Below are 14,522 nucleotides of genomic sequence, written 5' to 3'. Positions count from 1 at the left end.
ATTATTATGAAAGTAAAGCTACTCGTAAAGAAGTGATCATCCAAAATCGACATGCATACAGCTACAAGCACATTTCCCGCTAAAATGGAGACTTAAACACGTGCCTCCCAAACGATATTACCACGGGGTCTACAATCAAGAGAGGAAAGAAAGATGGATAAACGCTATTGGTCAGAAGGTGGAATAAAAAGATTATCTTGAAAAAATGCTGCGCTAAATCCTTCCACCACTGTGGAGTTAGGACATATAAAAAAGTAGTGCAATTAAAAATATTTTATTAAAAAAAATAGACTTGAATCCAAAATGAATGAGTTACTATATAGCCAAGAGAGAATAGAAAAGTAAAGACTGGGTTTATTTTAATATTATTATTTATTCGCTTTAATTTTCAAGTGTAACTACGATGCTAAAAATCGCGTACTTCTATTGGTTAGTTTGAACAACCGCTCATAAATAATTTAACTAGCCAAAGAACGCGCCACACCGGCAGCTATTGGAATTCTACATTTCAATACCCCTCTAAGAGCAATTGGAGTTGCCGCGCTTTCATCGTGGCGACCGTAAGGAGCAGATTCAGTCAGAGCTTGTCTTGCGTGCGGTTCTGGTGTATTTAATTTTGTGTTGGAAAGAAGTTGATCCGAAGAAACAGGAAATGGAGAAGAGAATAGCTTTAGAAAAACGTGGAAAGAATCCAGCCCAGGTAAGTCCTTTGGAGATTCGTTTTATCATTTATATGCTGCTTATGTTTTTTTTTTTTTTCCGCTTTTGGTTCTTGATAATGATACAAGATTACTTTCTTTTTGTTAGTGAAATTGAACAAACGAGTTATAAACACAATCATCTCAGCATCACATGATAATTTCTCTGACAAACTGAATGACTGTTAGCTCTTCATACCACCCAACCTCGTTACTTTTGTTGTATATATGTGTGTAAATGTTTATGGGATCCACGCATTTGATATATATGTTCATATATATTTTTTTGTATGCACACATTTTGCACGTGTTTTATGAAACTGTTCCGCATGGCATAATTCGTGTTCCGCATGGCACACAATGTAAGGTCTTCTTTTGTATTACTTGAAATTAATGATTTCAAGAAAGGTGTAATCTACTTTTTTGAAAAACATAGTGCAATTTACAGTACGTATGTAAGATTGATTACCAGTTTAGCTCCATAATTTTCGGAACATCTATTTAAGATGAATAGCCAAATAAAGAATATTAATTACATTGAACCGAAATGTTAAAACTATGGAAATATAACATTTATTAATTTCACTCAAAGTGCAAGAGGTTAAAATTCATATTAGCCATCATGGATGAACAGCATGTTAGCAGACACTGTTTCGTTTCGTTTTCCTAATCTTGGTGAAAATGATAAAAGCTGAATGTGATCTTTGTTCCAAAAAAAAAAAAAAATGGAATCTAGCAATTTCTGTTTACAAAAGAATCATGGTTGATAATGGGTAGCCACGAAACATGTTCAACTTTAGTTTCTACGACACTGAAGAGTACTGTATGCAGCGAAATGGGTCTTTCTCGCTTACATCCGTAAAACGCCATTTCACGCTCTTGGTTTTCTATGAAAACTTAATTGAAATTTGTAACATAAAACATGTAATTGTTAGTATTAAATGAACAAGAAGTATTTATTCACGTTGTTACAGCCCATTTTAAAATAAAATTTAAACACGTGTTTGTGTTAATTTTTTTTTTTTGCAGCAGTTATAAGGAAGACATCCCAGCAAGTGTGTTATTTCTCTGATTTTAAAATGCGTTTTTACCGCCACTTCCATAAATATGACGAGAGCATTTTTCAATGGTGGTATACGGTTGATTTTAAACAGTGTATTGTGATATATATCAATTAAGAGATTCAAGTTTCCGTATATACTTCAAACAGGCTGCCGCCATGTTTTTGAGAAAAATTCATGTGTTCCGAGTTGGAATCGTGTAATTTTCATTATGTGAAATTGCTAAACAAAAGTGACTGTTTTAGCATTTGAATATGGATAGTATGTATTATCATTCATAAGTCATTAGAGAACAACACTGCTAGCGCTTTATTTTGCTTATCTAAAACGTACCCTCTCTTTTGTGTCGGAACCGTAGATAGGCTCACGATGTTGTCCTTCATGGTAGTAAAAGTTAGGTAGAAGGCACTGACGTAATCTCCAATATGGCATCCTTTGTAGGCATTTAACGAAATACCGAACAACACAACGCAAAATTAATTGATAGTACGATATTTCTGTCACAGTAATTTATTATTATTGTCTATATTGTATTCTTAAAGTTACGAATCCTCTGCCTTCTGTTGGTATTTTCATCCGAATGCTTCAGTCACCGTCAGATAGAAAGAATATGGTGGCTGCTAACTGCGATCTTTCTCTTGGTCCTTTGTGGCCGAGTTTTATCCAATAGTATGTGGTGTTATGTGAGTTGTGCAGCGTATCGGAGAAAGTCGGGACAGAACACGTCTCCTTGTGAAAAGCCCAACATATAAGAAAGAAGATCGTCAGTGGATTATTAGTAAAATACTGTACACCGTTTTTTGTTTTGGTGGTTGAGTTTAACATGAAGCATTTACGCAAAAACATAATGCTCCTTTATGAAATGAGGGCGGAAAAAAAAACCTTGCTTGCCATTGTCGGCCAACGATTTGTAAGAAAAAGTTCAGTAATGGAACTAATGACTCATGTCTAAATAATTATCTATGGTTACAATTAAAGTTGGTTAGGAAATTATTTTTGTAAATATCGTTGTTATAAACAGTGACTATTTTTCATGCTTTCACAGATATTTTTATTTTAGAATGGTTATAGTTCATTCCTTCATAAATTTTTTTTCTGTGCAGCAACACTTTTTATTAAAGAAATAATAGGAAAATTGAGAGAAAAGCAGTAACGTGTATGTAGAACATTAACCATATCATAATCTACTAGTATAAAATATTAATTTTAATGAGTCATAGCCTCTCTGTTGTAAATGTGAGTCTTAAAAGTTTTTAAAATTGTAGGCTCTAAAAAAAGAAATAGGAAATTGCTTCAGTCTGTGGCACATTCCAGAAGACTGGTCCTGTTTAGCTCATTCTTCTCACAGTGCAACATTATTCTTTGCTTGGTAGGAGTGATATCCTCTTGAAATTAGCATGTAATAGTGTTGAATCTATCCTGCATGTCCTTTGACAAATTCTATTGATATGAGCATCATTCTTTTTAACAGCAAATACACACACATAGTTGGATATGGCATTCTTCTAGCCAAGGGAACCAGGATGAGGATCTTTGATTTCACGGTGGTACTCTAGTAGACCTGCTCCTATGTAACATAAAAATCAGCTTTAACTAAATAAAGAAAAAAAATCAATTTAGCAAACATAGGTGGCTGCAAAGCATTGACTACCATATGTTGCAAAAACAATTTGAATATAAGATAATAATATGGTAGTTGTTGTTATTTTGATTTTTAGGAGCATTAGCAACTAAGGCCATATTGCTCAGGGGATATGCGGTGGTCATTCCCTGACCTTTCTGCATCCCCTGTATTTGGTGGGCACAGGCTCGAACCCCGGTCTAATCAAGAAGCGTGTGCTACGCACTGCTGCTCCTGGCTACGGAGGCACCTAATATGGTAGTCATATGGGTAGAAAAGTAAGTGATGAATAGGAAACAACGAATAACAAACAAAGGGGTGAGATAAGGGGTATTGTAGAAGGAATACACTCCTAATATAATTTAAAAGAAATGGCAGTTTAATTAAAAAAAAAAACAAATATAAATTTACAAAAATGCTAATTAATTAAAATTTAGCAACACCCTCTAAATAGAAACAAGAAAATATTAAGCACTGGCAAACTTAATTGATGGATACATTTATTGCATGAAACCTGGACATTATTCCAGAACAAATTTATATAATATATTTAAGAAATCACTTTGAAATTAACTTTTTTTGTACAATTAATAATAATAATAATAATTATTATTTCTGTCCAATATACATAATAAATAATGCGAACATGAAATAATAACATGACAATGTCTATCTCTCTTTTTTTTTTTTAATTCCCTTGTGACATTCATTGAAGAAAATTCTTCAATTCTTCAATACTAATATAATAATAATCCATTTTTATTTGTGGCAAATAATATAATATTATTATATTAGCAAATGAATGAATATAAAACACCATTATGCCTGGCATTTGTGGATTATGAAAAGGTATTTGACTCCATACAGCGTAAGGCAGTGTTTCGGGCACTGGAAAGACGAGGCATGGATACCCCATATATTATGATTTCGAAGAAAATATACGAGAACACTGCCTCCTTTATTAGACTAGACAAAGACAGTAGCAAATTTAAAATTGAGAAAGGAGTTCAACAAGGATATCTAATATCTCCGAAGTTGTTTACTGCTGCCCTTGAGGAAGCTTTCAGAACATTAGACTGGTCGCAGAAAGGGGTCAATGTGAATGGAGAGTACCTAAACCATTTACAATTTGCAGATGACATTGTGGTCAGAAGCCACGATCCCAAAGAATTAGAGGAAAATCTTAATCAGTTATGCAGAGTTAGTAAGCACTACAACAAATTTTGGAGAAAAGAAGAGAATTCAGTTTACCAACGTTTCTGCTGTTTATTGATTATGAAAAAGCATGTGACAATGTAAACCGGAAAAAACTTTGGCAGATTCTACGTGAAGAAAATATCCCAACCCAATTCCGGAAAGGGATCCAAAGCCTATATAAAAACTGAAGTCTGTATAAAATATTCTAATGGCCAACTATCAGACCCAATTAACACCAATAAAGGAGTAGTGAAACAAGGATGTGGACTATCACCAAATTTATTTAATATCTACATCAATAAAATTCTTAAAGAATGGAAACAAACAATTAACAACGGAATACAGTTGAACAACAGGAATAAAATCCAAACTATATTATATGATGATGATCAAGTAATAATTGCAAAATCCGAAGATGAACTATAGATAGCAGCAAATTAACTTAATAAAATATGTAAAAAGTATGAGATGAAAATCTCCACCTCAAAAACAAAATCAGTGGATTATATGGAAAAAACTTAAGAGTCAAATTGTTATTGATGTTAAAATAATAGAACAAATATTGACTTCACCTATTTGGGAAATTTAATATCAAATGAAGGGAAAGACATCCACACTAAACTACAAAAATATAATAAAATGAATGGAACGATTAAATGCCACTTCGGTAAACAAATGACAACTGAAACAAAATTATGACTGCACAACATCACTTCCAAACTAGCCCTTCTACAGCTGTGAGACTTAGGTCATAAATAAGAACGATGCACACAAACTAGAAGCAGCACAAATGAGATTTTTACCATTATTAGACTTTACAAGGCTAGACCACCAAAGAAATTTAGATACCCACGAGAAATTAAAAGTAGATAACATAGTAAATGACATAAAACGGTATCAGGAAAAATGGATCAGCTGCATAGAAAGAATGAACCCAGACTGGATCCCAAAATTAGCCTTTAATTATAAACCTACAGGCAAGAGAGATGTTAGTTGACCAAGACAACAATGGCGAGATCAAGACCACCTCCAAGAGCTACAACGGAACAGGTCTTAAAAGACCTATGCTGGACCAAGTTCATGATGATGATGAGTAAGGATTTTGGACTAAGGATGAATTTGGCTAAAACAAAAGTAATGATGAACAAGTATGCCACAGAAAGGGATATAATCACTGAAGGAGTAGAAATTTGAAAGGTGGATTTATATACTTACCTTGGACCAAGTCATTAGCTGTAACAATGATAAATGGCTGGAAGTCAAGAGAAGAATAAATTTTGGATGGATAGCATTCAGGAAATATGGTCACATACTGAGGAGCAATATCCCAATTTGTCTGAAATGTAAAAAAATGAACCAATGTATACTACCCACCATGACTTGGTGAGTGCCCAAGTTTCACTTGGGCACTCACCAAAAGAATGGAAGAGAGGCTGAGAACTACACAGCAAAGAATGGAACGAATTATATTGGGAATCAGACTGTTAGATAAGAAGAGAAACACATGGATTAGACAGCAAACTCAAGTAAAGGACATTCTTATCAAAACTAAAATGGTCTTGGGCATGATGACAGATGGACTAAAAGAATAACAGAACGGTACCCAAGAGGAGCTAGAAGAAAACCTGGAAGACAAAGACGGAGATGGACAGATGAAATTCATGAGTTTGTGGGTAGTAAATGGATGGCTGTTGCACAAAACAGAAGGAACTAGAAAGTTGCTGGAGAGGCCTTCTTCATCCTGCAGTGGATTGAAAATGGCTGACGATGTTGATGAATATAATATTAAATTCACCTAATAATAAAAAATATGACACCAAAACATTGTAATCTAATTATTCAGATGTAAAACTGAAATATCTTCCCTTGTGAAGAAAAGTGTTCCACAACGCAACCAAAATGGAGCAATATAAACTATATTGCATATTCTCTTAGACTTTCACAGTTTATACAAAATGAACAATATTAATTAGTCCATAGGATCTTAAATTTTATATCTTATATCCTCTTAAAGTATTTCATGAATTTCACTTTCCCTGCCAGAACAAGTACAAATAAATGGATTTCATATAATTTAGCTATGAGTATAGGTATTTTTATAAATAAGTACATACATTTAATAATTGAAGATGAAATGAAATATGCATCATACTTGGATTAATGGTATTGATTGTCCATGTTTCGTTAAATACTTCGTATAAACAACACCTGCCCCTCCTCCCTCCCTCCCTAAAAACCAAGTGAACACACTGCAACACATGTGATTAAAGACACTAATAAGAAGGTACAAAAAGTAACAACTGATAATCTTCAACCAGTGAGTTGTGAGCATTAAATATTTTCCTGTAAGGTCAGTCAGATCATACAATACAACCATAACAAAATAATATGACAATTATTGCTATAGATTATGTGGATGGGCCCTAAGGGCTATACCAGATGCATTTAAAATGGCAGTATCAGCTGGCATTGTAAATGCCCCCAAACAGCAAGATGGATGTTGTTCAAGTTGGATGTAATGGGCATTTATGTATACAGTTGATTGAGAGTAGAAAGAGAAAATGATTATGGTGGATTAATCCAGCAAATTCAAATAGGTTAAAAATGGGACAATTTTATATTGTTTGAAACACAGGAGGTTTCCCGAAAAGTTTTTTACAGAATGTTGATGCAGAGTTTTGATGAACTGTTCATGTTAATTAGTGAAAAAATTGCAAAATTTGATACCTGATGCAGAAATCAATACAAACTACTGTTTCACTGCAATAGACATTGGTGCTTATGGATGCGATGGTGATTCGAACTTTTTTATAAATTCAAATTCTGGAAGAGAAGAGCCAGCAGTGCCATTTGTTTTTGTAAGGTGTGAAGGATTTAGACTGACTGAAAATTTAATATTACCATACCCATCAAAAAATTTGAGCAGTGAGCAAAGAATATTCAATTATGGATTAACTCGAGCAAGGCAACTTGTAGAATGCATGTTTGGAATACTGAGCAATAAGTTTTCATTTTTCACTCTAGCATATTACCCCATTCTGCTATCGACATAATAAAAAATAGTTGCATATTGCATAATTTTGTGAGAAGAGATGGATATGTTTTGAAGACATTAAAAAAAAAATGTTCTTGTTTATACTCTGACACGACACCAGGTCAGTAGAGTTTACAATAAATCAATGAATACAAATTGTTAATTGTATTTAGCAGTCACGGGCTCGAACCTTGGTCCACTCATCTACTTCAGGCCTAACTTGTGGAAACGACAGCTGTTGGAGGGTGGTCTTTAGGTGTGCCATAAGAGATTCTTTTTCTACATATTTCTTGGTGTCAGTGGCCTTTCATTGTAAAATACTAGAATATAATTACAATAAAATTTATCCTATTTTTTTAAAATAAGTATTAGTATTTAGTAGAAAATAAGAAACTCTGTACAATGAATTCGAATTAAATGTATATGGCAATCAAAAGATTTTTTAAATTATTTATTACTTTCTGTCACATAATTTTATTAAAACCTTTTTGTTAGTCCTCTGGGGTAATACTTTAATGCCATGTTGTACAAGGCAGGCCTCCTTTCCATCTCACAAATAAATTTCTTGGTGTCAAAAAATCATCTTCTCCAAATGATAACAAACGAATGAAGGTCAACCACCCCCATGCATGGGGAAAATTTCTCCTCAGGCAATATAAATGCCAAGTCATTGGCACTTTCAGTGCCTGTCACAGTGTCAGCAGGCATTGAATAGTAGCTAATGTCGTTCAGTTCACCATTAGAAGCATCTGTATAGTTTTAAAACTGGGTGTTCAAAGGCATTTCCAATGCTGCGCTTTAAGTGCTTGTTTAGTATAACTCTAAGAGTGTGTAGTGCAGATTGAGGAGGATCTGTTTACATTTTACCCACCTAGTCATGTACACACCTGTATCATGGGTTACCGGCTAATTTTATTCTTGGTCAGTATTAGTAAAAAATTTATTCATTACAGTTCAGATCCCCTTTTGGTATAAAATTAATGAAACTAAATGTTATGGGAATTTTTTTATTATTATTATTATAGAACGAAGAGAAAGGTTCATTCACTATAAGGTATGATTAATTATAAATGTCACGTGAAATAAAGGGATCTCACAAAAATGTAAAGCTAAAATTATTTCATTCACTTAAGTTCAGGTTCTTTTCAGTCTACAAAAAATTGTTGGTGGTCTGGATGTGAACCATAGTACAGAAATTGGTAATCTCTGATACGTACACACCATATACAATGGGATAATTACCTCTGTGTCCCTGCTTTTAAATTTGGAAGTTCTGGTACAATTTACTTTGGCAAAAGAGGATGACATTCAGAATAGAAATTCCTTAGGAGGGAATTTCCTCTCTTGGCAAAACAGTTGAGAGGATGGAATTATTTGCATTTAAAGTAGGTGATTAGATGGAAAGTTTTTAATAAAAACAGAACCTGTAAGACCACGGTGATGGGTCTTTCAATATGTAACTATAATATTAGCATTAGTAGAGGCATATGATGCAAGAAAGCAAGCGTATGCAGCATCAGCCAAAAAAAGAAAAAAAAAAAACTTCCACTTCACCCCTCAGTTCGTTCAAAATACCTGTCCAGCCGAACCTTAAATTTATTTAGGCTATCAACTTCCACAACAAGGGATGGAAGCCTGTTCCACCAACCAACTACCCGCTGGCTAAAGGCAAATTTCCGCACATCTATCCTACATCTGTCTTTCCTCAATTTGAATTTATGCCCTCTCAGGTGATTATTCTGAGCAAGAGGAAGAATCCCATCAGCATTGAGCATGCTCAAACCATTCAAGGCTTTATATATATAAAGCATGCTCAAACCATTCAAGGCTTTATATATATAGTGCTACTACTGTAAGAATGAATTAGAGCAGTAGTTCCCAAACTGGGGTCTGCAAAACGATCCTCTGGAACTGGTCAAATTATTCGTTCTATGTATAGCAAATTGATGATAAATAAAGTTATTATTATATATTTATGTAAAAATAAGAATAAAGTTTAGTTGTAAACATAAAACTTTGAATTTTCTTTTCAGAAAACCCAGTACGAGCTCTCTCTCTCTCTCTCACACACACACACACACAGGTAACCCTTCTATAACACGGTTATTAGGTTCCTGTAAAATGTTGTTTGTGCGAAACCATGTTAAATGGGACTAAGAAAAAGTACAAAAAGGGGGGGTTACGTTCCAAAAGCTAAAATACACCATTCTAGATTTCGTGTATCTTCTGCTCTAAAAAATCAGTAATTTGGGTTTGTTTGCTTTTTGCTTGATAAATTTGTCAATTTCATCATATAGAACTAAACATTTTTGAACTTTGGGCTCCTTTCATTCAAAAAATAAGATTCTAATTGCTTGGCTAACTTTGCCTTCCTCTATGCTCTTTAATGTAAAATTTTGGAAGTTTAGAATTTTCATCTGCGATATCATCATCTGAATTGATTTGATTTTAACTCTGATGCCATTTGCACCAAATCTGCTATGCCGGCTTCTTTTTCTACCAGTAAAATTCTTGAATGTCTTTAGTAATCATATCTTTTTTTTTAGGAGTATCGGCTACTAAGGTCATGTTACTCTGTGTATATTGTCTATAAATTGCGTGTGTCCTTAGGTCAATTTTTTGTTTTGTTGGACGAAAAACCAGAGTTTCTGGGAGAAAAAACCATGTTACCCTTGCCTGAGCCCGACTAACTCAACCATGTTGGGAAAAAGACCCATAAAAATTCCTCCCTTCATCAACGGGATTCGAACTGGTGTTTTCCAGCCGGTGTTGGGAGGAAGGGGATTCTATGAACTGTGCTACCCATGAGGGCTTCAGTAGTCATCATCATCAAAACCTTCCCCTCCTACCGACGTAGCAAGTTTCATTAATGAACTGACTCTGGCCATACATTTTTCCACACGCATTTAACGTTGATGGTTTTACTTCTTTCAGCGATAAAGCTATGATTCTGATACAGTCCACAATTGAGAAATGTTTTCGTGCCTCCATTACTTCAATAGATTTGGAATCAATGTTTTCCAAAATCCATTGTAACGATTTTCTGATGGAATGAGTTTTAAAGGTAGATAATGCCTTGATCTAACGGCTGAATGAAAGAAGTTGTATTAACCCAGTACAACTGTGGTGGTAGGAACATAACTTTAAGGTTTGGATGGCTTAGTAGGCTATCCAATAGTAATAAAACTTTGAAATCTAGATTTTTCAACAAGTACAAGTTCAATAGCACAGAACGTAACACGGGAATTTCCCAACAAAAATAAAATACAGGGATTTCTCAATTATTATTATTATTTTTTGACTAGTGAGTCAACTGCAATTACTCGTGTCACCCTTTGATTCCCCTTTGTGAATTGGAGATACATTTGCACATTTCCAGTCTGTGGAGGCTTCCCCCGAGTCCAAGGATGCTCTCATAATTATGGCTAAGAGTTTGCTTACTTCCTTTGCCACCTCCTTTAATATGACAATAGATTCCATCTACTCCAGGTGCCTTTCTTATGTTTAACAATTTCTCCTCCACTTTCTCTCAGTTATTACAAAATCATTCAACTCCCTGTTAGAGTTCGATAAACATCTGGCCCTCTCCTCGAATAACTCCCATGTGAGAATATATATATGCAAAATACTTTAGTTTGGCAGCTATCTGAGAATGATCATCTACAGTCAAACCATTGATATCAACTGGACCAATCTCGTTCATCTCCTTTCTTTTTTAGTTTATATAACTAAAGTCTTTGCTGTTTTTCTTTGCATCCTTTGCCAAAGATTTTTCATAATCTGTGTTTGCTTTCCTCACCTCCTTTGTGACTTGATTACTGACTAGCTTATATTAAATAAAATTTCCTGTTTATACTCCGGCAAGACAATCAAGTCAGTAGAGTTTACAATAAATCGTCAATACAAATGTTTATCGTATTTAGTAGTCACAGGCTTGAACTTCGGTCCACTCAAGGAACGCGTGTAAGCACTCTAGCCCTTAACCACTCAGCTATATTTATAGGCTTCTGTGTAGCCTGATAATTTATATGCAATTTTCTTCTCTGCCACGAGTCTCATTAGTACATCTGAAATTCATTTGGGCCTAAACCTAGTAGCTTCCAAAATTGCTTCCTTGAATGCTTTTCATTTAGAATTTGCTGTTGGTAACTTCATCAGTTGGTCCCACTGTATAGAACCTAAAAATTGATGTAGGTTGTTCAACAATGGCCTTAACTTTTGCAGTTTTTGACCAACGTTTTGCATATTGTAATGGTTCAACAAAATCATAATTGGTGAGAATAGCACATATGTTGTTTTATTTCTATTTTATGTAATATGCTGTTGATGACATCAAATCTATAGTCATAAGTACCTCCCCATTTTTTTTCATTTTTGTTATATGCCATAATAGAACAGCGTTGAACTCGATTGCCCTTCACAGTTCCTGTAGCTCTTAAAATTTTTTCTTTTTCAAAAATATCATCAACGAGCATGTTGTGAAATAATTGTCAAAGAAAACTATGTGGTTTGACGGATCAAATCTATAGTCATAAGTACCTCTTTCTATTTCCCCCCCCCCCCTTTAGATGCCATTATAGGACGGCATTGAACTCCATTGCCCTTCACAGTTCCTGTAGCTCTTAACCTTTTTTCTTTTTCAAAAATATCATCAACGAGCATGTTGTGAAATAATTGTCAAAGAAAACTACGTGGTTTGATGGATCCGGCACATGTTCCAATAAATCAATAACCACACTTGCACCTACAGGTGTACTCTTCACATTTTTGGTTTGTTTAGTTGGTTTTCTCCAATAGACTTCAAAGGTGTACCAATACCCAGAACTATTACCATTCAAATTTTGTAACCAAACCTCACTGGTTTCCCCTTGATAAATTGTTTGGCTGGATTATGTCCAAAATATTTCAACATTGACTTGTCTATTGAAGGATCCTTGCGAAAAAAATCCCCACTGGCAAAATTGTTTTATGAGCATACTCATTATTGGCCTAACTTTGTACATCCAATCTTGACAATTTCCAATTTCATCATTATTAGCCAGATGTACAGATCTCTTTATTTCTAGATATCGATCTCTTGACATGGCATTATAAATGTACGCGACACCGAAGTCCACATCCCGCGACCAATACATTCTTTCTTGGGGAAGGTTGTTGATATCCTGTCAAAAGCAATATTGCAATAAAACTTCCGCATTTTTTTGTTGGCAATAGTAAATTCATGATTGTTTTTTTTTTGTCGAGCATATATTATTGTTTGTTCGCATATATAGTCTATGATTTCATCACTAAAAGTTTTTCGAATATTTTTGGTGGGGACAAAACTTTTAAGTCATTTTTCACAGCACTTACTCACTTGTAAAACAATGTTCATTTGTTTCGAATGTCTCTTCAGCCATTTTACTTTGTTGAAATCAAGATGTACCATTGAATCACCCACTTTTATCTTTTGGAACATCATCTTCCAGGCAAAACATCTTCATTGGTATATTCAAAGGAAATTTCCATAGAACTAGGAATTTCTTTTGGAAATGAATTAAGGTCCTGTAAAACATCCTCATCAAATTCTTCACAATTTGTCAACTCGTCAAAATTTGGAGGTAATATGCAAATTTCAAAACTCTCATTATCATTAGATTCATGATTTGAAATGTTTTCGATAGCTTCCTTAATTCTGGTGTATTTCTTCTTGCGATAAAAAAATGTTTGGTTCCTTTATCCCCCAGTTTATGATTCACTATAAACAAAAATAAAACTTATATACAGTAATGAATAACGTCCAGTGGTGGTTTGAGAATGGTAAGATATAAACAAAAAAAATATAATAAATGAAATTTTGTTCGTACAGCGTGTATTGTGCCTCTAAATTTGATTGTAAAACAGACTATATAAAAAAACACTGTATTAAAAAAAAATTTGATAACTTCTGTGAGTCACTAGAAAAATAAAATCGGCCCCTTGCAATGGTTACAAGATCAGTACTGAAGACATCTGGTGCAGATGGCATTATATGAATAATTTCATTGTATTTATAGATAAACAATACAGTTAGTTCTGCTATAACCTCCTGTTTTGCAACGCGAATTTGCTCCAACATGACTGATATATCAGGGAACAATGCAAGTAGAACGCTATTTTTGCATTGGCTTATTGCATGATTTCGTCTGCGAAGTAACACTTGGTAATTGGTAAATGCAAAATCTGGCCCCAAGCTGAACGTAATGACTTGCACAGCAATACATACAGGTTTACGGAGCTTAAAAATGTCAAATGTGTGAGAGCTGTATTTCCCATTTACTTTAGTTTATTGGTTGGAGATATACTGTTGTCATTTGCTGTATTCACAAGATATGTGATAACGGAGTTTTACGCTGTTATGGTGAAATGGGCTTTTCAGAATCTTCTCGTCATTCGTAAACTTATCTCACTTGTGCAATTTGTGGGTCCTGTGTTCATCGTTATTGATTTGCTTATCTTTTTTACTGTTTTAAAAGTTTACAATAAAAAAAAAAAAAGAAAGAAAATGTCACTGAACAGAAATACCAATCAAACAAACTTCATATCTTGTCAAGGTAAAGTGTTCTTCATCAGACGAACTGATGGCGATATTGAAAGCTTTTCGTCCAGCTCTTGGTTTTTCAGCTCATCTTGCAAATCTTCTTCATATAATTTATAAATGACAACCAGGAAAAAGGTGGTGCACTCGCTCTTCCCAGAGACATGTTTCTAAATTAATTAATCAATTAATATAATTGAAAACTTTTACTCTTTTTACTTTCCTTTATGTTTTTTTTTTTTTTCGTTCTGTTATTTGGTTTTTAGGAGCATTAGCAACAAAGGCCATATTGCTCCGGGGATATGCGGTGGTCATTCCCTGACCTTTCCACATTCTCCGTATTTGCTGGTCATGG

At 34.2% G+C, this 14,522-nt stretch overlaps 1 protein-coding gene across 1 annotated transcript in view; it reads left to right on the top strand.

The window, feature by feature from the left end:
* The first annotated feature begins 471 nt into the window (after nucleotides 1-471).
* LOC150075076 (acidic leucine-rich nuclear phosphoprotein 32 family member A-like) overlaps nucleotides 472-14,522 on the top strand; it is a 141,477-nt gene continuing 127,426 nt past the window's right edge. The window contains exon 1 of the mRNA XM_090388271.1: nucleotides 472-700. Coding sequence (XP_090244397.1) covers nucleotides 653-700 — 48 coding nt within the window. The 5' untranslated portion in view covers nucleotides 472-652. The remainder of the gene's footprint in view (nucleotides 701-14,522) is intronic.

This window comes from Mastigoproctus giganteus, chromosome 14 (assembly GCF_048544385.1).
Source record: "Mastigoproctus giganteus isolate SK-2022 chromosome 14, ASM4854438v1, whole genome shotgun sequence".
NCBI lineage: Eukaryota > Metazoa > Arthropoda > Arachnida > Uropygi > Thelyphonidae > Mastigoproctus > Mastigoproctus giganteus.
Note: the sequence above shows the minus strand (reverse complement) of the source record. Positions and strands in the feature narration are given on the sequence as shown.